The following is a 19,067-nucleotide window of genomic DNA, read 5'->3' as shown; positions in this document are numbered from 1 at the left end:
TTGGTTCTGATGCTTGTTGCCCTTGTGCTGCCACTTGAGCCAGCACTGCCTCCCAAAGAACCTGGCCTGTGGAGAGGTCCCCCCACCCTCACACCATGGAGCAATAGCCCCATCCTCCGTCTTGGTCCCGTGGCACTGGCAGCATGTACAGTCTGTGTGAAAGCAAAGTACCCCCACACCACAGGGCCCTGAGGTGTGTGCAGATGTGGGAAGGCCCTGGCCTGGTTTTGGGGAGCAGCGGTGCTGCCTGGAGCACAAGGGCCACTTCATCCTCACGGCTCTGGGAATGACAGAGGAGCTTGATGCCTGAGACAAGATCCCCCAGTGTGTGCCCTGTAGTTGGGCCAATGCATGCCCTGTGCCATTCAGGGCCCATACACAGATTCTGCTGAGTGCACACTCAGGTCCCATTCTCACTGCTATGTCTCAGCGGACACTGGGATACCTGCACCCACAGAATGTCTTTTCTGGAGCATAGAGGGGCTGTGCCACCTATGGGGCCTCTGAGTTCCAGGGCCTGATGAAAGCTGATCCATGCTTGGGGAAAAGAAAGCAAGACAGAGCAGCCATGAGGGCATGTTTGGGCTTGAGTCCCTGTCCTTGCCCTGCCTTCATAAAAAGAGTTGGGTTCACAGGGACTGGGGGCTCCAGTGTGTGACCTGATGTGACTGGTAGTCACATCAGGCAGTACGAACTTGTGGATCCCCTCAGCCCTACACATCTTGGCAACAGCTGGGCCATGCCAGATGCTGTGTTGAAGGGTGATGGGGATGCACAGGGAAGCTCTACCTTCTCTCCATGCCCAGACATGATGCCCATGACCAGGTGGTGGAGGAAAGGTGAAAGTGGAGTAGAGATAGAGGGTCTTCCCCAAGACAATTAACGATTCCCAGTTTCTACAATCCTTTGGGATCATCTTTGTCTGAGCCTCCATCCCCAGCACAGCTCCACCCAAAGCAAGAGGAACACTCTTCCCCAAGAGCTGGGGCCTCCAATGTCAACAGCACTTGTCTAGGCGGAGACGTCACAAGTCACAAGTCAAGGACTGGTGTCCATTGGCTGTGGAAGAACTAGGGATGTCTTCCTCAGCTTCAACAGACAGTGCCTGAAAGATGAATTGCTGCAGTATGTCCTGCATTCCAGTGCCTAGAGGCATGAGGCAGTGCCCCCAGCCTATTCCCACTAAGGAACGGTTTTCTCCCTTGGCCATCTGTATTCAGAGGAAAAGACCACACAGGGACACACTCAGGGTTGCTGCAAATGTTTATCAAGTCTCAGGGGGAAATGAGGTGACTCCAAGAGGAGGCCCCAAGATCGTAGCACAGCAGGAGCAGACAAAAATCTGTTCGGCTTTTCCAATGGCAGACTTGCAACAGGGCATCAATCTACCTGGCCCACAAGGGGAGAGGGGCTAGCAGGTCACTCCAGGCTGGTTTCTGGGGGCCTTACGGAAAGCAGAGGGCAAGAAAGAAAAGAAAGGAAAAGAGTGTGTGGAAAACAGGATAGATATACATCGGCCATGTTGTCATAGAATCCAGGCTGGCCCCTTCCTGTCTGTCTTTACAGGACAAGTCAGAAATGGTCAGCTCCTCTTAAAACAGCGGCACGAAGTCTGTTCTTCCGTCCATTTTTGTCCAGCAGCATGTTCTGAGTTCCTGGGGTCCTGGTCTGGGGCACTGTCCGGCATCTTTAGCAGGGGCGGCACCTGCTGCCACAGTAGCGGCTGGTAATACAGGAGAGGTCACAGCAGCCAGAGTTGATGGGGACTCCGTCACAGCTGAGGATGCTGCCAACAGCAGCAGAGGTGGAGGATCCCACAACAGTGTTCTGTGGGAAGGAGCTGAGGATGGGGCCGGGCAGGGTCACCACCACAGGAGAGGGCTCAATGACGATGGTGGAGTTCTGGCACTGCCTGACGCAGGGCTCGTTGCAGCTGCTGGCCAGCGGGGTTGGGCCGCAGGGCTGGCACGGCCGGCACTGGTCGTAGCAGGACATGTCTTGGGGCAGGAGGTGCACCTGGGAGAGAGGGCAGGGAGGAAGCAGAACATGGGCATGCATGAGGAAAAGCCTGTCACCACACCCTGAGGGAACCAAGGCACAGGCAGTGCTGTGAGCTGGAGGCTGTGCAGGGATGTGCCAGGGCTTTTTGGCCTCACCCTGCCAGAGCCCAAAAAGAACCACCAGAGCCTGGCTACACTCTAGGCTCCAGCCCAGGAGCCATCATACTAAAGGCCCAGTCTTCCTCCATGACAAACCTTCTACCCCTTGACTCTCCCACAACCAGCAGCCCCAAGATTTGGCATGGAACACAGCTGAGAGCAGCTGAAAGGTCCATGGAACTGAGTCCTCCCATGCGAGAGTGAGGGGGACAGGAAGGGGCTTCACACTCACCTTGTTCCCAAGGAGAAGAAGGCCAGAGAAGTGGATGAGAGAGCACGGAGATGGGCTGGCTTTTATAGTGGGCCTTAGTTGCCCCATGTCCAGAGGCATCCCTTGAAGCAGGGACTATTTTCTGACAAGCTACTCGTGCATGCAAAACATCCCACCTAATGATACGGGATGTGTGTTGCCTTCCTGTGATGCTGCTTTTCATTTCCTGCTTTATGCCCTTTCCCCAGAGAAGGCAACTTCTGAGTGGCTGGTAGGGAGGCCCAAGTATTTCCAGGCAACACACATCAGTGTGGGCAGAAGACTCAGCTCACGTGCTGGAAGAGTCCAGGAAAGGCAAATGAGGTCATCTTGGGTGACTCCCTAGGGGCTCTTTGGGGCCCTTTTGGCTACAGGTGACCCAGCTCCTGCCTGTGACCCTACCCTTCCTGACACTGCCCTCAGGGAAAACCTGCTGGCCTGTTTTGCCTCCTCCTGCTCTGACCCAGGGATATCTGTATGGGGCGAGAGGTTGTGCAGGGCTCTTTCTGGATCCCAAAAGAAAGGCCCAACAGGACATTGTCTGTTTTAGTTAGAAGGAATAAGAACATGAATGTAGACAGAAAGTAAACCTTTCATGTGCAGGTGACCCTGCCTTCTACCAGCATCGGACAGAGCCGGCTGGGTTTTCCCAAGACACACAGTGCAGATCCTGTCCATAGAGAATTCCTTCTTCACTCCCATAACTTCATGCCTTTCATTTATTGTTTTAAAAAATAAATAAAATCATACACCTCCCCCTTACATGATGCAAGCTTATTTCTGTCATGACACCCACCAATGATCAGTAGGGGCACTCCAGCACTTTCCCTTACCACTGCTACTCAGGCTAACAAATGGGATTCTCAGGCCTTAAGTGCAAGGCCCAAGAAAGCTGACGTTGTCTTGTCAAGAGCCCTGGCTCCAGTGCCTTCTACAAGGCTCCCAGTCCACCTCCCCTCTCTACCACATCAAACCATGTACTTTGACCAGATGCTGTCCAGAATCTTTGCTGCACACTGTGTCACGTTCATGCACGTGTTCCTCTCTTGTGGGCACTTGCCTGTACTGGGGCTGCCTGGGACAGAGTTAACATTCCCCACAGCAGCCCCTAGAATGCTGTGCTCTGCGCTTGGAGCTAGAACAGCATTGCCATCACACCAGCGTTGGGGCTATAGTGGAGCAGTGCTGGCACAGCATCAGGACTCTCTCCAAGCCCCCCAAAGCCAGGAGTTAGGGGGTGGGCAAGAGGTGGGGAGGGGACGTCACTAGGGCAGCTGACCTAAATCAACCAAAGGGATATTCCGTACTCGAACACTCAGCAGTGAAGATGTGAAAGGGGAAGGAAAACCAGGGGTGGGCATATTGAGTCTGTGCTTCCAAACACATGGACAAAGATTACTTGCTGATGGGAAGTGGCGAATAAATATTTCTCAATTTGTTTCCAAATGGCCTTTGCTCATTTTTTATTTTTCTTCTTTTATTTCCTTCTTTTGTTTTTTTTCCCCTTTAATTATATTATCCCTACCTCAACTTTTAAGCCCTTTAGCTTAAATCACATTCTCTCCCCACATCTTCCTTTCAGCAGGGGGTGTGAGAGAGCTGTGTGGTGGAGTTTAGTTGGCCATCAGTGTGAAACTACGACAGCCTGTGTGCTGGACTTGTGCAAGTGTCTGTGGGTGCAGTTTTGCATGATTCCACGCAGGTGTGCAAGAGAAGGTGTGTGTTTGTGAGAACTGTGTGGCCCCCCTCACAAGAAAATGGGCTGGTCACCTCAGGGCATTCTCCACTGCTCTGTCCATGAGCTCCAGAGAGCAGCCAGGGCAAGAAGGAACCTGAGAACAGCTGAACAATCACAGAACAAACCCAGCCCAGAAGTGCCCACAGCACACATGATGAAATGCGGCCTTCTGTATGTGTAGCCCACTGCCTCCTGACCCTAGGAAGTTCACTGCCAATTTCAGTCCCCAACAAGAATGGGCCCACAACAGTTTGGATCCTTATTTTAATTCTGTAACACAAGATTCAGAGTGTAAGACTGTGGTGCCAGTCACCCCTCCCTGCTTCTCCAGGCCAGGACACAGCTGCACTCCCCATGGCTAGAGAGTTCAAAAGGATGGTGTTAGCTTTATGTACAGGGAGACAGGCTGAGAAATCCTGCCCTCTTCGAGCAGGCCCAGCCCTACGTAGATCTGCTGCTGGTGCAGTGTCAGTGGTGTCTGGGGTGGGACAGGGGTCCCGCATGGGGAAACCAATGCCACACATACTTCTGTGACTCATGGGCCTGGAGCTGAGTCATGCAGGGGCTGAAACCTTGGGCAGAAGTGGCATTGAACCAGAGGAACATGGGTCCTATTTACCCTGAAGGCGGTCAAGGCCTGGAGCAGATTGCCAAAGAGATGCTAGGGGAGCTCCATCCTTGGAAGAGTTCGGACTTTGCCTGGACTTGATCCTGAGCAACCTGATCTGATGAGACCCGCTCTGAACACAGGGTTGGACTACGTGCGTGCTGGAGGTGCAGCCTGTGATCCTCTGGAGGGTTTCTCAGATGACCTCTCATTCGGACTGCTCAGGAAGCCTGGGGCAACATGCACAGTCACCACATCTCAGCCTTGGAGGGATGCTGTTGACAGATCACTTTTCCTGTTAATTCCCAATGTGATCCTTGATCACATATCGATATCATTCATGACATCAAAAGCGGGTGGAGGGAACAGCACTCATGCACACTGCTGCTCATGTAAAAAGATGCATGAACTCATGGGTGCACTCACAGACACTCCCGGATGCATACTGGAGTATATTTGGGCACACACAGACAGGTACATGTTCACACAGCAAAGAAAGAAAATTCTGCTCTCCTGAACTTCAAGGTTCTGATCTCACTTTCTCCTGTCTCTGAAGGAACATCCTGGCTTGCTGAGGCCCTGCTGTGTTTTTCCTCAGAAGATATCGGGTGGTGGAAGACCCTGAATCCTGAGCAGCAACTCCATCTCCTCCTTCCTCCTGCCCCTGGTATCTTCCCACAGGGGTGAGGGGAAGGTCTACAGAGTGGTTTCTTTTGTTGCTGCTGGGTTTGTCTGAGAGCTGAGAGCTACTGCTCTTCATTCTGGACTCAGCCATCTACCTCTTGATCCAGACTGTGAATACACTCGTGATGGTGGAGCCCAACCAGCCCTTGCATCCTTCCCTGTAGTTTATCTTTGGAAACCTCTCATTCACTGACATGTGCCACGTCTTGGTCAGGATGCCTCTTATGCTTTTAGATGCCTTCTCTGCAGATAGGACAATTTACTTTTCCAGCTGTGTGCTCTCGCTCCTCTGCCTCCACTAGTGGGCCTAAACTGGGATGTCCTCTTCTCACTCATGGCCTAGGACCAAGCTGTGTGCATCTGCCACCCACTGCAGTACTCCAGTCTGGTGGGAGGCCTGTGGTCTGAGCTCCTGCTCCCTTCCTTGGCACAAGTGGCGCTCACCCTTCGTTTGCCCTGCTCTGGCCCTACACAATCACAGCTTCTTCTGGGATTCGCTATCTCTCATGCAGATGGCTTCTGCAGAGAGCTGGCTACATTTCCTCCTCTATACCCACCCCATTGACAATGTCTCCCTCAACAAAGTGGTGTCCATCTTCCCCAGGGCTGTGATGTCCTGCTCCATGCACCAAGTCTCCCACTCCCTTCCCCTCCCCTCTCCTATCCCGTGCCGAAGGAGCTCCCTCAAGCCTCTCCCCGCACACGCCCCGCGTCCCGGGCTGGGCTGCAGGACGGGCAGAGCCCCGCTGGCAGCAGCCCAAGCCCTGCCCGCCCCCAGGCGCCCAGCACTCGCAGCCCGGGCCAGCCCCCGAGCGGCCCCGGGGCGGAGCTGGCGGCGCCGGGCGGCGGCGGCGGGGAGGAGGCGCCGCGGGCGGAGCAGAGCCGGGGCTGGCGGGGGCAGCGCGGCGCGGGCGGCGGAGCGGCGGGATGCGGCAGGGCCGGGCCGCAGGGCTGGCGGGGCTGGCCGCGGTGCTCCTGGGTGCGCGGGGCTGCCGGCGGCGGGGCCGGGACGGGGGCTGCGGGGGGCCGGGGCTGCCCTCGCTGCTGGCCCGCCGGCTTCTCACGGACCTCGCTCCCCTCTGTCCTCCCTCTGCAGCCGTCCCGTCTGCCTCCAGCGAGCTCAGCCGGCCGTTCCCTCCCACCTTGCCTTGCTCCCTGCCTTCCTCCTCTCCTTTCGGCACACCCCCACTCGTTCCTGCCTGCTTCCCTTCTCCTCCTGGCTCGGCTCGGACCCTCCTTCCAAACAGCCCTGCTCCGACCTGGTCCCCAAATAACCATTCCCAGAGAAATGCCTTTGTGTGCTTTCTTCTGATAAAATGCCCCCATCAGCTGTCAACCGTTTTCTTCTCTCCTCTCCCCTTGCGTGATACTTTCAGTGCAAAAAAAGCCATTTTCTGATTTTTCTCCTCCTTTTCTTCTTGGCAGTGGCTGCAGGCAGAGCCCAGGTGCAGCAGGAGCCGTGGGCAGAGACCAGGGATGGCACCGGCATCAACATCACCTGCTCACACCCCAACATCCAAACCGATGACTACATCCACTGGTACCGTCAGTTCCCGGGCCGAGGCCCTGCATTCCTCGTGCTCGGTACTAAAGGCTCCAAAGCACTGACGGACCTGGCAGGGTGGCTCGTAGTGGCAGCAGACCGCCGGTCCAGCGCCCTGTGGCTCGCCCAGCCCCGGCTTCGGGACGCGGCGGTGTATTACTGCGCCCTGAGAGCCACGGGGAGAGGAGCCGGGGCTGCGGCCGGGCAGGAACCGTGGCGGGCGGGGCCGGGCGTGTGTGGCGGGGGCGAGGCAGGGGCACAGCCCCCAGGGGGCGCTGCCGCTCCGCCCGCCGGGACCACCTCGCCCCGCAGCCCCGGGGGTTCCCCCGCCAGCCCGGCCCCTCCAAGGCACTCCAGTTCTGCTGAAAGGGTCTGGAGCCTGGGTGCAGCTGAACGGAGATGGCACCAGCCTGGCAGAGATGTGTCCAGGGAAGAGGCACTGAAACACAGTTCCCTTCTCCTGAGTCCTCCTTTTCCTCACGCTGCAACAATCACCCTCTGGTACTGCCAACTTCAGGCCCCAGCAAGGACTGTATCAGGACAGTTTGGGTCCTTGGTTTAATTCAAGGTAACAATGTTTGGAGTGCCTCAGCGAGGCTGTCCATCGACCACCTTGGGATGTATAGGAGAAGCAGACTGCTGTGAGGCTCCTGATAGTGCCTGTCAGTGAGGGATTTCCACCCCTGGACACTGCCAGGTCCTCCTGGGAGTCAGTGCTGGAGCCAGGTCCATCTCCTCACACCTGTCTATAAAGGCCTGCCAGCATTGTCTCAGAAATGCATCGCAGAGGGGACAGATTCCCACCCAGCCCATGTCAGGCTGGTTCTCCTGAAGGCAAAGGGGCAGCTCCACATGAGGGGTTTGCTCAGCTTAGTGGGTGTCTCATCCAAGCTAAGCTGCCTCATGCAAACACAGAAGCAGATCCCACCCACAGTTTTATCCATTTTCCAATGACACCCACCCAGAACTTCACCCAGGGTTTATATCCTGCTAACAGTCGCCTGGGGCATTGAAGGTAGGCAATAAACAGTAGGGCAATTAAGAAACCAATGTCTCCAGGATCTACCAGTCCTGTATTGAGTTGCAACACAGGCCAAGCCCTTCCAGGGCAATGGGCCATCCCAACAAACCAGAAATGTTTGTCAGAGCTCTGCCTGGGTCTCTTTCCTGTGGTCTACCCCACACCTTAGCCCTGGCAGTGCCATTCCTTCACCTGGGCTAAACTGGTTACGTTCTCTTGCAGCTGTGGCTGATTCCATTCCTCTGACACCAGGAAAGACAAAGGGTCCACCCCAGCACACCTTTGGCTCTTCTCTCTTGCCTGCATGGTTGATTCCTTCTGGACATGACAAGGCTGTACCAAGCAGGGCCATACGTGGATATCTAAGGAAACAGCTCTGTAATCGAGCAGGGACAGGGTGCCCTGCTGATGGGAGCTGTTACAGAGGTAACCAGGCTCTACTGAGAAACTGCAGACATCAGGGGGCTGCAAAGCACTGACAGGAAAGATGTCTGCCAGCAGTCGAACTGGGCCTGGAAACAGTGGGCATCCTTGAAGTGCAGCTGGGCACCAGAGCGCTGCAAACATCCTGAAGATAGCCTCTACATAAAGGAAAGAAGAAAGAGAGAAACAACCTTCTGCCTGAGTGGGAGCAAAACAAACGGTCAGGAAAAGTGGAAACGAGCGTGAGGAAGTCCCTGTGAGTGCAGGTCCTGGGCCTGAGGAAAGCTGCTGCATGGTTGGGGGCAAGTGGGCAGCACAGAGCAGCGTGGGGGCATGCAAACTGCTTGCTGTCTTTGCACTGACCCAGCCCATGGGGGTGCAGGGTCCTCAGGGACTGGAGATTGCCGTGTATGGTCCATTACGGCTAACACCAATGCTGACTTGTGAAGTGTGTCAGCCCTGCATGTGTGCCACCACCTGGGCCCTGCCAAGTGCTGTGCTGGGGGCAGTTGGGCCTCATGGGACACATGTTCCTGCCACACATGCCCATGTGTGCTGGCCATAGCCCCAAGGTGGGGCAAAAGAGGGGAGATGAAGGTGGAGTAGAAGCGGTGGGGCATCCCTGCACTTATTCCACCCATTCCCCACATCTGCCATCCATCTTCTGTCCCCACCTGCTTACCCAGCACAGCACTGTCCTGAGCAAGAGGAAGCCCGTTCCTAAGAGCCTGCAGGGTGCTCAGCCTCCACAGCCTCCCACAGACTCATAGCTTTTCCCGTGAGGACAGCAGAGGTTGTGCTCTCTGTTTGCAGGACAGGGGGAGCTGTGGGCAGAGACGCTGCAAGGCAAGGGTAGATTGCCCCTTGCTCTGTGAAAGCCAGGGATGTCTTCTGCAGCTGCAAGGGGCAGTGCCCAAGAGAGGACCCTCTGCAGCGTGTCGCAACCTCCCATTCTTCTGGGGGTGGGGAAGAGGCTCCTTAAACACCCATCTTGTACCCAGCAAGGGCAAAACCATTCTCCCTGGGCAGCTCAGGAGGGCATACACGGAGGAAAAATACCATCTACAGCCAAGGCTGGGATGCAGAAATCTTTAATGAGTGTACAGAGGAAAAGCAGGTCACTCTGAGCAGAGGCCCCTCAGTGCAGGGATCACCAGGACCAACTGAGAGGCAGCGTCCCTTGCCCATGGCGCAGATCGTGCTGGTCGTGTGTCTGCTGTTACCGCAGTGGGAGGGCTGGATCTGAGGAGCCTCACAACCCAAGGGAGAAGAAGAACACAAAGAAAAGGGAGAGAGAGGTAGGTGGAGGGATGGAAGGAGAGACATGGGCCATGTTTTCAGAAATCTCGGGGTAGCCTCTGGTCTGGCTCCTGCCAATGTTACCTCCTCTGGTGAGGAAGGTCAGTCATTCTGCAAGCAATGGCCTGAAGATTCCTCCTTCTATTGTCCAGCACCATGGTCGTGCTGAAACCCCAGGGCCATGGCCAGTGGCTTTAGCAGGGCAGGCACCTTCTGCCACCGTAGCGGCTGGAAATGCCCGAGAGGTCACAGCAGCCAGAGGTGATGGGGACTCCGTCACAGCTGAGGATGCTGCCAACGGCAGCAGAGGTGGAGGATCCCACAACGGTGTTCTGCGGGAAGGAGCTGAGGATGGGGCCGGGCAGGGTCACCACCACAGGAGAGGGCTCAATGACGACGGTGGAGTTCTGGCACTGCCTGACGCAGGGCTCGTTGCAGCTGCTGGCCAGTGGGGTCGGGCCACAGGGCCGGCATGGCAGGCACTGGTTGTAGCAGGACATGTCTTGGGGCTGGAGATGCACCTGGGAGAGAGGGCAGAGAGGAAGCAGAGCGCGTGGGTAGGTGAGGAGCAACCCTGTTACGCAAAACAAAGGAGCCAAGACAACTGCTGAGGGTGGATGTGGAGGCTGTGCCAGGAGGCTCATGGTCTTCATCGCTTTGTCCTGACAGGGCCCTTCAAAGAGCAGCCTGAACCAATGAGACAATCCCATAGCGCGTAATCCAAAAAGCTGCCTCAGCACCATGTCCCAGCCTCTCTCTACACAGAATGTCTCTCTCCACCCCTCTCCCATGGCCAAGAACTCCAAGACCCAGCATAGCACTGAACCACCATCAGATGTGATGTCTATTGATGCAAGATCCCTTCTAGTTCAGAAGAGGAGGAGAGAGGGCTTCAGACTCACCTGGTTCCCAAGGAGGATGAGGCGAGAGAATTGGATGAGAGAGCAGGGAGCTGGGCTGCCTTTTATACTGGTACTTCATTGCCGCAGGCCCAGGGGCACCCTTGGCAGAGGTAACAATTTTCTGACAAGCTCATCTTGAATGCAAACCATTCCAACAAATGTTATGGTCTGTGTGTTGGTTTCCTGCACTGCTGCCTTTTCATTTCCAGATCTAGGCCATGGCCATTCCACAGCAATGGTTTCTTTAGAGTGCTGGGATGAAATGTCCAAGGATTTCTAGGGCAGGAATGCATCAGTGAGGGCAGAAGACTCACCGGAAGTGCTGGACGGGTCCCCTCTGATCATCTTCATGGCTCTCCTCTGGACCCACTCTAACGGGTCTATATCTTTCTCATGCTGGGGGCCCCAAAGCTGAACACAGCACTCCAGGTGGGGTCTCAGTGAAGCAGAGCAGAGATTCACAGATTCACAGATTTCTCTAGGTTGGAAGAGACCTCAAGATCATCGAGTCCAACCTCCGACCTAACACTAAGTACTCCACTAAACCATATCCCTAAGCTCTACATCTAAACGTCTTTTAAAGACCTCCAGGGATGGTGACTCCACCACCTCCCTGGGCAGCCCGTTCCAATGCTTAATAACCCTTTCGGTAAAGAAGTACTTCCTAACATCCAACCTAAAACTCCCCTGTCGCAACTTTAGCCCATTCCCCCTCGTCCTGTCACTAGGCACGTGGGAGAATAGACCAACCCCCACCTCTCTACAGCCTCCTTTCAGGTAACTGTAGAGAGCGATGAGGTCGCCCCTGAGCCTCCTCTTCTCCAGGCTGAACAAGCCCAGCTCCCTCAGCCGCTCCTCGTAAGACTTGTTCTCCAGACCCCTCACCAGCTTGGTCGCCCTTCTCTGGACTCGCTCGAGCACGTCCATGTCCTTCCTGTAGCGAGGGGCCCAAAACTGAACACAGTACTCGAGGTGCGGCCTCACCAGAGCCGAGTACAGGGGCACAATCACTTCCCTCGACCTGCTGGCCACACTGCTTCTTATACAGGCCAGGATGCCGTTGGCCTTCTTGGCCACCTGAGCACACTGCTGGCTCATATTCAGCCGACTATCCACCAATACTCCCAGGTCCTTCTCGGCCAGGCAGCTTTCCAGCCACTCATCTCCCAGCCTGTAGCTCTGCTTGGGGTTGTTGCAGCCCAGGTGCAGGACCCGGCACTTGGCCTTGTTGAACTTCATGCAGTTGACCTCAGCCCATCGCTCCAGCCTATCCAGATCCTCCTGCAGAGCCTTCCTGCCCTCGAGCAGATCGACACACGCACTTAGCTTGGTGTCGTCTGCAAACTTACTGAGGGTGCACTGGACGCCCTCATCCAGATCATCAATAAAGATATTAAAGAGGACCGGCCCCAGTACCGAGCCCTGGGGGACTCCACTAGTGACCGGCCTCCAACCAGATTTGACTCCATTCACCACAACTCTCTGGGCCTGGCCATCCAGCCAGTTTCTAACCCAGCGAAGCGTACGCCAGTCCAAGCCCCGAGCAGCCAGTTTCTCGAGGAGAATGTTGTGGGGAACTGTGTCAAAAGCCTTACTGAGGTCAAGGTAGACCACGTCCACAGCCTTTCCCTCATCCACCAAGCGCGTCACTTGGTCATAGAAGGAGATCAGGTTCGTCAAGCAGGACCTGCCTTTCATAAACCCATGCTGACTGGGCCTGATCGCCTGCTTGCCCTGCAAGTGCCGCGTGATGACCCTCAAGATAATCTGCTCCATGAGCTTCCCCGGCACTGAGGTCAAACTGACAGGCCTATAGTTCCCCGGGTCTGCCCTCCGGCCCTTCTTATAGATGGGCGTCACATTGGCTAGCCGCCAGTCAACCGGGACCTCCCCCGATAGCCAGGACTGCCGATAAATGATGGAAAGCGGCTCGGCCAGCTCCTCCGCCAGTTCTCTCAGTACCCTTGGGTGGATCCCATCCGGCCCCATCGACTTGCGCACATCCAAGCTCCGTAGCAGGTCGCCAACCATTTCCTCATGGATAGCGAAGGCCACATCCTGCTCCCCATCCCCTTCCACCAGCTCAGGGCACTGGGTGTCCGGAGAACAACCGGTATTGCCGCTAAAGACTGAGGCAAAGGCGGCATTAAGCACCTCAGCCTTTTCCTCATCCTTAGTAACTAGGTTTCCCCTCGCATCCAGTAAAGGATGGAGATTCTCCCTAGTCCTCCATTTCGCGTTGATGTATTTGTAAAAGGATTTTTTGTTGTCTTTAACGGCAGTAGCCAGATTGAGCTCCAGATGAGCTTTGGCCTTTCTAATTTTCTCCCTGCACAGCCTCGCTACATCCTTGTAGTCCTCCTCAGTGGCCCGCCCTTTTTTCCAAAGATTATAAACCCTCTTTTTTCTGCTAAGCTCCAGCCGCAACTCTCTGTTGAGCCAGGCCGGTCTTCTTCCACGCCGGCTCATCTTTGGGCACGTGGGGACGGACCGCTCCTGTGCCATCACGATTTCCTTCTTGAGGAGCGCCCAGCCTTCCTGGACTCCTCTGCCCTTCAGAACCGCCTCCCAAGGGACTCGGCCAACCAGCGTCCTGAGCAGCTCAAAGTCAGCCCTCCGGAAGTCCAAGACAGCAGTTTTACTGGTCCCCTTCCTGGCCTCGCCAAGAATAGAGAACTCTACCATTTCGTGGTCACTCTGCCCCAGACAGCTTCCGACCACCACATCTCCCACCAGTCCTTCTCTGTTTGTGAAGAGAAGGTCTAGCGGGGCACCACCCCTGGTAGGTTCACTGACCAGCTGCGTCAGGAAGCTATCTCCCACGCTCTCCAGAAACCTCCTAGACTGCTTTCTCTGTGCCGTGTTGTGTTTCCAGGATATGTCCGGGAAGTTGAAGTCCCCCACGAGGACAAGCGCCGACGATTTTGCAACTTCTGTCAGTTGCCTATAAAACTCCTCATCCGTCTCCTCATCCTGGTTCGGCGGTCTATAACAGACCCCCACCAGGATGCTAGCCTTGCCGGCCTTCCCGCGGATCCTAACCCACAGGGATTCAACCTTATCATTCCCAGCCTGGAGTTCCACAACATCAAAAGATTCTCTAATATAGATAGCCACGCCACCACCCCTTCTGTGCTGCCTGTCCCTCCTGAAGAGCCGATAGCCAGGCATTGCAGCACTCCAGTCGTGGGAGCGGTCCCACCACGTCTCCGTGATGGCAACCAAGTCGTAGCCTGCCTGCTGCACAGTGGCTTCCAGCTCCTCCTGTTTGTTACCCATGCTGCGTGCATTAGTGTAGATGCACTTCAGCTGGGCCATCGCCTTCTTCCCCGGCCTAGCCATTGTTTCCCCCGGCACAGCTCCAACAAGCCTTGTTTGAGCCCCGTCCCCCTTCTTACCTAGTTTAAAGCTCTCTCTATGAGCCCCGCCAGCTCCTGGCCTAGGATCCGTTTTCCCCTTGGAGATAGAGACCCATCTGGGGCCATCAGGCCGGGTGCCGAGTAAAGCTCCCCATGGTGAAAAAACCCAAAATTTCTGTGCTGGCACCAGCCTCTGAGCCACCTATTAACCACATGAGCTTTCCGTGTCCTCTCCGTGCCTCTCCCTTCCCCCGTAGGGATGGACGAAAACACCACCTGCACTCCTGCTCCCTCCACCAATCGTCCCAGCGCCCTATAGTCCTGTTTGATAGCCTTGAGGCTTCTCTTTTCAACATCGTCACTGCCAGCCTGGACTATCAAAAGCGGGTAATAGTCAGAGGGGCGAACCAGGTTTGGAAGCTTCCTGGTAACGTCTCTGACCCTGGCCCCAGGGAGGCAGCAGACTTCCCTATGTGTGGGGTCGGGCCGACAAATAGGGCCCTCCGTTCCCCTGAGGAGGGAGTCACCCACAACAATCACCCTTCTTTCTTTCTTGGTGGAGGCAGTCCTGAGGCGTGGAGTCAACTTCCTCACCTCAGGCATCCTCCTGGGTGGGCTTCCTACCTCATCCTCACCCACCAGTCTCTCCAGCTCCAGGGCCTCAAACCTATTGTTCAAGGGCACCTGGGAAGGTGGCACCGGAAGGGGAGGGCATCTCCTGCGAGGTCGAGCAGGGACCTGTCTCCATTCCTCCTCAACTCGCAGGTCCCCTCCCTCTGCCCGATGGCGACAGGGCAGGGGGTCCACCCCCCTTTGGGGCGTCTCACCCTGGTCCCTCTCCCTCCAGTCCTGCAGGGAGTCGCTCCACCAGTCTATCTCCCGCTCGCACTCCCTGATATCCCTCAACCTCTGCACCTCTTCCTTGAGTTCTGCCACCATGCGGACCAGGTCGTCCACCTGCTCGCACCTCACGCAAGCAGTCTCCCTGCCTCCCGCCGATGGCAGCAAGAGGCTCAGACACTCCCCGCATCCGGAGACCTGAACTGCCGCGTGTTTGGACGGGCAGTCGGTCTGGGTGTGCACTGACTTCCTAGAGAAGGCACCGTGCCTGGTGGAGACCATTGTAGCCCAGCTGACGGGAGAGTGCCGTTAGAGGAATTGTCCCTATGGGCGGGTGTGAGCGCTCCGCCCTGCCTGCCCGCCCTGCCCGCGCTCACTGGCTCGCTAACTGCCGCGTCACTCCCACCGCGTCGCTCCCTGTTTGCCGGCCCTGTTCGCCGCGCTCCTGGTCGCTCGCGCTCCCTACGGGCTGCCTTTGAACGGCCGGGGGGAGGAGCTGTCGCTGACGCTGCTGGCCCCGCCTACGCCTCGTCAGCCTCCCTCACGAGGGCTGCCGGTGCCTGGCGGCTCCCTCACGTAGGCTCGATGCCCGAAAAATAGCCCTGCCTGTCCCGATCCCGCGCTCCGCTGCAGCGCACGTCTGCCCCGGAGCCGGTCGCCTCGGCAAGAGATAAGAGATAAGCTCTCTAATCTAATTAGAGCAGATTTAGCTCTCCTAACTTACTCATCAGACAATGTCTCTGTATTCTTTCCAGGTTACCTGTCCTTGCTCCCACCCTCTATGGCCTTCTCTGTCATGTTTGAGTTTAGCCAGTTGCTCCATGTTCATCCACTCAGGTCTCCTGGCATTTTGCCTCACTCTGTCTTTGTTGGGATGCATCGCTCCTGAGCTTGGAGGAGGTGATCCTTGAATATTAACCAGCCTTCTTGGGCCCATCTCCCCTTCAGGGCTTTGTATCATGGTACACTGCCAAGCAGATGCCTGAGCAGGCCAAAGTCTGCTCTCCAGAAGTCCAGGGCATCAAGTCTGTTGTGCTTCCTCCTCGCTGTGCTCAGGATGCTCAGTTCCACCTTTCCACCATAGCAGCTGGCAATGCCAGAGGCATCCAGTCCTGCTGACTGCTCTCATTAAGGCCACGAGCAGTCGGAAGGAGGGCACCCGTGGCCAGTTTGTGCGTGGTCCCCAACCGGGGCACACAGGTGGTGACAGCGTAGGTCACAAGGGGGCTTCGGAGAATGCAGGAAGGCTGGAGAAGGGGGCTGACCAGAGCCTCAGGATGGTGCAAAGGAGCAAAGAAAAGGATTTTCCTCTTGGGCAGGAAGCACCCCCAGAGTAATGCGGGGTGGGGGCTGGCTGCCGAGGAAGCAGAGCCTCAGGAAAGGGTTTTGGGTGCAGGAGGCACCCAGCCACACACGAGCCAGCAGCGCGCCCTTGCAGCAAAGGCAGCCAACGGCCTGCGGAGCTGGGGGGGTCAGGGGGTGCCCCGCAGTGCGTGGGGCCGGGCAGGTGGGGCGGGGGCGAGGCGGGGGCACAGCCACAGCCGGAGCCACGTGGGGGCGCTGCCGGTGCTTGGAAGTCCCCTTGCAGGGCCCGGAGTTAAACAGCACGGGCCCGAGGGAGCATCGGAACAGCCACGTCGGGTTTCCTCCGTTTTCTGCAGAGGTCTTGTTTTAGGAGCTTGTTGTACAGGCTTTGTCCCAAGCCCAAATCCAGCACCTCTGGCGCTGAGATGACGTCCTGGCAATGCCACAAATGTCTGTGCTGGACACTGCCTCTAGTGACACCTTTTGGAACCTTGGATCTTGCCAAAGGACTGAGGCGTTGAGGAGTTTGCTGCACTAGTCAGCGCCGTTGAAGGTGTGCCCTTGGAGCAGGATTCACTCCTGTCTGTGTGTGCAGAGGTGCTGACTGCTGAGCAGAGGGCTGTGGTGGGGCGTCCTTCCCTGCCAGAGGGAGACTGAGGCTCTGCCTGGGGGGGGCTTTCTGAGCTGGCTCTGTCAATGGAGATATTTCCTTGCAGAGCCTTCCCCCTTGCCCAGGGAAGAGGTGAAGTATAACCAGACTGGCAGAGAAAGTTGGGTACCTTGGTCTGTGCCTGGTCCTACCTCCATTCACGCAGCCCCTAGGGAAGAAGAGGACAGGGACAGGGAAGAAGGGCAGCAAAAGGCATCCCTTCTCCATTGACAGTAGAGCTGGGTGCAGGCCTCTGTGTCTGGCTGGGTTCTGGATGGCAGTGGGAGGCCACTGGGGACACTTGCCCCTTGCTGGGGCTGCCCATCTGCCAGAAGGGGCAAAAAGAGGGAAGCACACAGTGGCCATGTTGGTGTCCTTTTGCCTTACCGCTGACCAAGTGAAATGTCCTGGCCTTCACAGGCCTGCAGCTGTGAGCTAATGGCACAAGTGTGAAGCTCGCGGTGCTGGAAAACCTGTGACTGGCAATGGGGAACCTGGGGCACAGCAAAGATTGGCTGGATTCCTTTCTGACTGCTTTAACCACTGGCCCATCCCTCTCTTGAGAGCCTTGCTGTGGCAGAGGTGTGCCCCAAGGAGCAGCAGGGGGAGAGCTTTGCTCCGCCCTCTGTGCTGAGCTTCAGAGGCTGCTTTGAGCTGGCAGAGGGGGAAGTGAACTCGCAAGCTTGAGCTCCCTCTTTCCGGGCACTCCGTGGGCACCCTGTGAAGGCGAGCGCGTGACATGGTCCTGCTTTTTCTGGCAGCCTTGATGGCACTGTCAGACTTTGGTGAGATGTGACATTCAGGAGGGCAAGCTAGGGGCAAGACGGCATCCCATCATTTCTGGAGGGGGGAAATTGGAGTCCTGCCTCCCTGGAAGAACTGCAGGTGTTTTCTGTAGGGAGAGCAGGGGCTGCAGACAGGTACAGGAATCAGTCTGGGAGATGTCAGGGGCAACGAGTGTACAGGGATGAATGAGCATCTGCACGTTTCCTTTGCAGATGCCTAGCATTGTTGATAGGTATGTATGGACTCAAAGCCTGGCGAGGTACTGCTAAAAAGTCGGTAAGCTGACAGACTTGGGTATGGGAATTAAACAGCATCTGAAGAAAGAAGAGTGCATGTGTACTTAGCTCAGCATTTTACAGCCCGTGAAAAAGGAGATGGAGAGAGGAGACAGTGAGCAAGTTGGTGAAATGAGAGAGACAGGAGAGAAAGGGGGAGAACAGACACACCTTCAAGCAGTGCTGAAATGCTGTTCTGGTTTTGCAGGTCATGCACAGAACTCTGTGCTGCAGTTTGCACAAGAAACCACCATCCAGGTGGGACACAACGCAACTCTGCACTGCAATTTCTCCACCAGCAGCTCTGCTCCCTACATCTTTTGGTATCAGCAGCGCCCGACCCAGTCCCCTCAGTTCTTGCTGCAGGTGAGCAAGTCCAAGCCTCATGTGCATTCCGGGAGGATCTCCTCTGTGCTCTCCATGGAGAACTCCCAGGTGCTTCTCCACGTGCAAGATGCCAAGCTCCAGGACAGCGCTGTCTACCTGTGTGCACTGAAACCACACTGGTGCCTGCAGCATGCAGCTTTATACAGGAAGGTGCGGGTGCTGTGAGGAGCAGCTCCCTCTCATCACAGTATGCATGGAGCTCTGAGCTGAGCCTGCCCAGCAAGGACACGTGGGGCTTGTGGTGAGCCAGGTGTGAGTGGCAGCCCCTGCTCCTGATGCCTGGCAGTGTGGTTAGCATAACCAACAGTAAGGCAAATATCCATAATGTGGAAGGGGGCTGTTAAGGTGCACCCCTGCCCCCTTGTCTCTCCCTCTCACTGGCCCCAGCATGTGGAGACACCCACCATTGTGGTGAGAAAGGGCATTAGTGTTATCACTCTAGTAATTCAACTAGTAATTTATTTGTAGTAATCTTTAGGATTTTGTAGTAATTTTTAGTATTTCTAGTAATTTCTTATGTAATAATAAATCTCTAGTTATAACCACAACCTGTGGCCAGTCCTCCTTCTGCCAAGGATCCCTAAAGAACCTGCCAGTGCTCTGTAGTGTTGGGAGACAGACCTGGGTGTAGTCAGCAGGATCCTTGTGTTAGAATAAGGAATGGTTCCCTTGATAAATGGGCCACACTGTGGAAGGGTTTTCTTGGAAATGGATGGCAAGATGCAAAGCAGGAGTGGCTAAGGTCAATACACCACAATCCAAATGCCTCAGGGAATGAATTTAATAAATGGAAGGATGCGTGTATGGTAAGGAAAGACAAAAGGAAGGAAGGAGTGTGCT

General features: G+C 56.0%; 3 protein-coding genes across 4 annotated transcripts in view; 1 reads left to right on the top strand and 2 right to left on the bottom strand.

Annotated features, from left to right (window-relative positions):
• Positions 1 to 19,067, top strand: part of LOC308181526 (M1-specific T cell receptor alpha chain-like) — a 401,071-nt gene that overhangs the window by 116,453 nt on the left and 265,551 nt on the right. The window lies entirely within an intron of this gene.
• On the bottom strand, positions 12 to 2,324 carry LOC308181557 (feather keratin Cos2-3-like). The gene has a single exon (XM_080564944.1). The coding sequence runs from the start codon at positions 2,056 to 2,058 to the stop codon at positions 1,690 to 1,692; it is 369 nt and encodes a 122-aa protein (XP_080421070.1). The 5' UTR covers positions 2,059 to 2,324; the 3' UTR covers positions 12 to 1,689.
• On the bottom strand, positions 4,366 to 11,078 carry LOC308181533 (feather keratin Cos2-3-like). The gene has a single exon (XM_080564925.1). It carries the CDS (start codon positions 10,513 to 10,515, stop codon positions 9,919 to 9,921), a length of 597 nt encoding a protein of 198 aa, XP_080421051.1. The 5' UTR covers positions 10,516 to 11,078; the 3' UTR covers positions 4,366 to 9,918.

Source organism: Anser brachyrhynchus (genome assembly GCF_964034855.1).
Source record: "Anser brachyrhynchus genome assembly, chromosome: 22".
NCBI lineage: Eukaryota > Metazoa > Chordata > Aves > Anseriformes > Anatidae > Anser > Anser brachyrhynchus.
This window is presented reverse-complemented; position numbering and strand designations above follow the sequence as displayed.

Bases quoted from the DNA above. Each gene is read 5' to 3' on its own strand.
- LOC308181557 (XM_080564944.1), bottom strand. From the start codon at position 2,058: ATGCATGCCCATGTTCTGCTTCCTCCCTGCCCTCTCTCCCAGGTGCAC.
- LOC308181533 (XM_080564925.1), bottom strand. From the start codon at position 10,515: ATGGGAGAGGGGTGGAGAGAGACATTCTGTGTAGAGAGAGGCTGGGAC.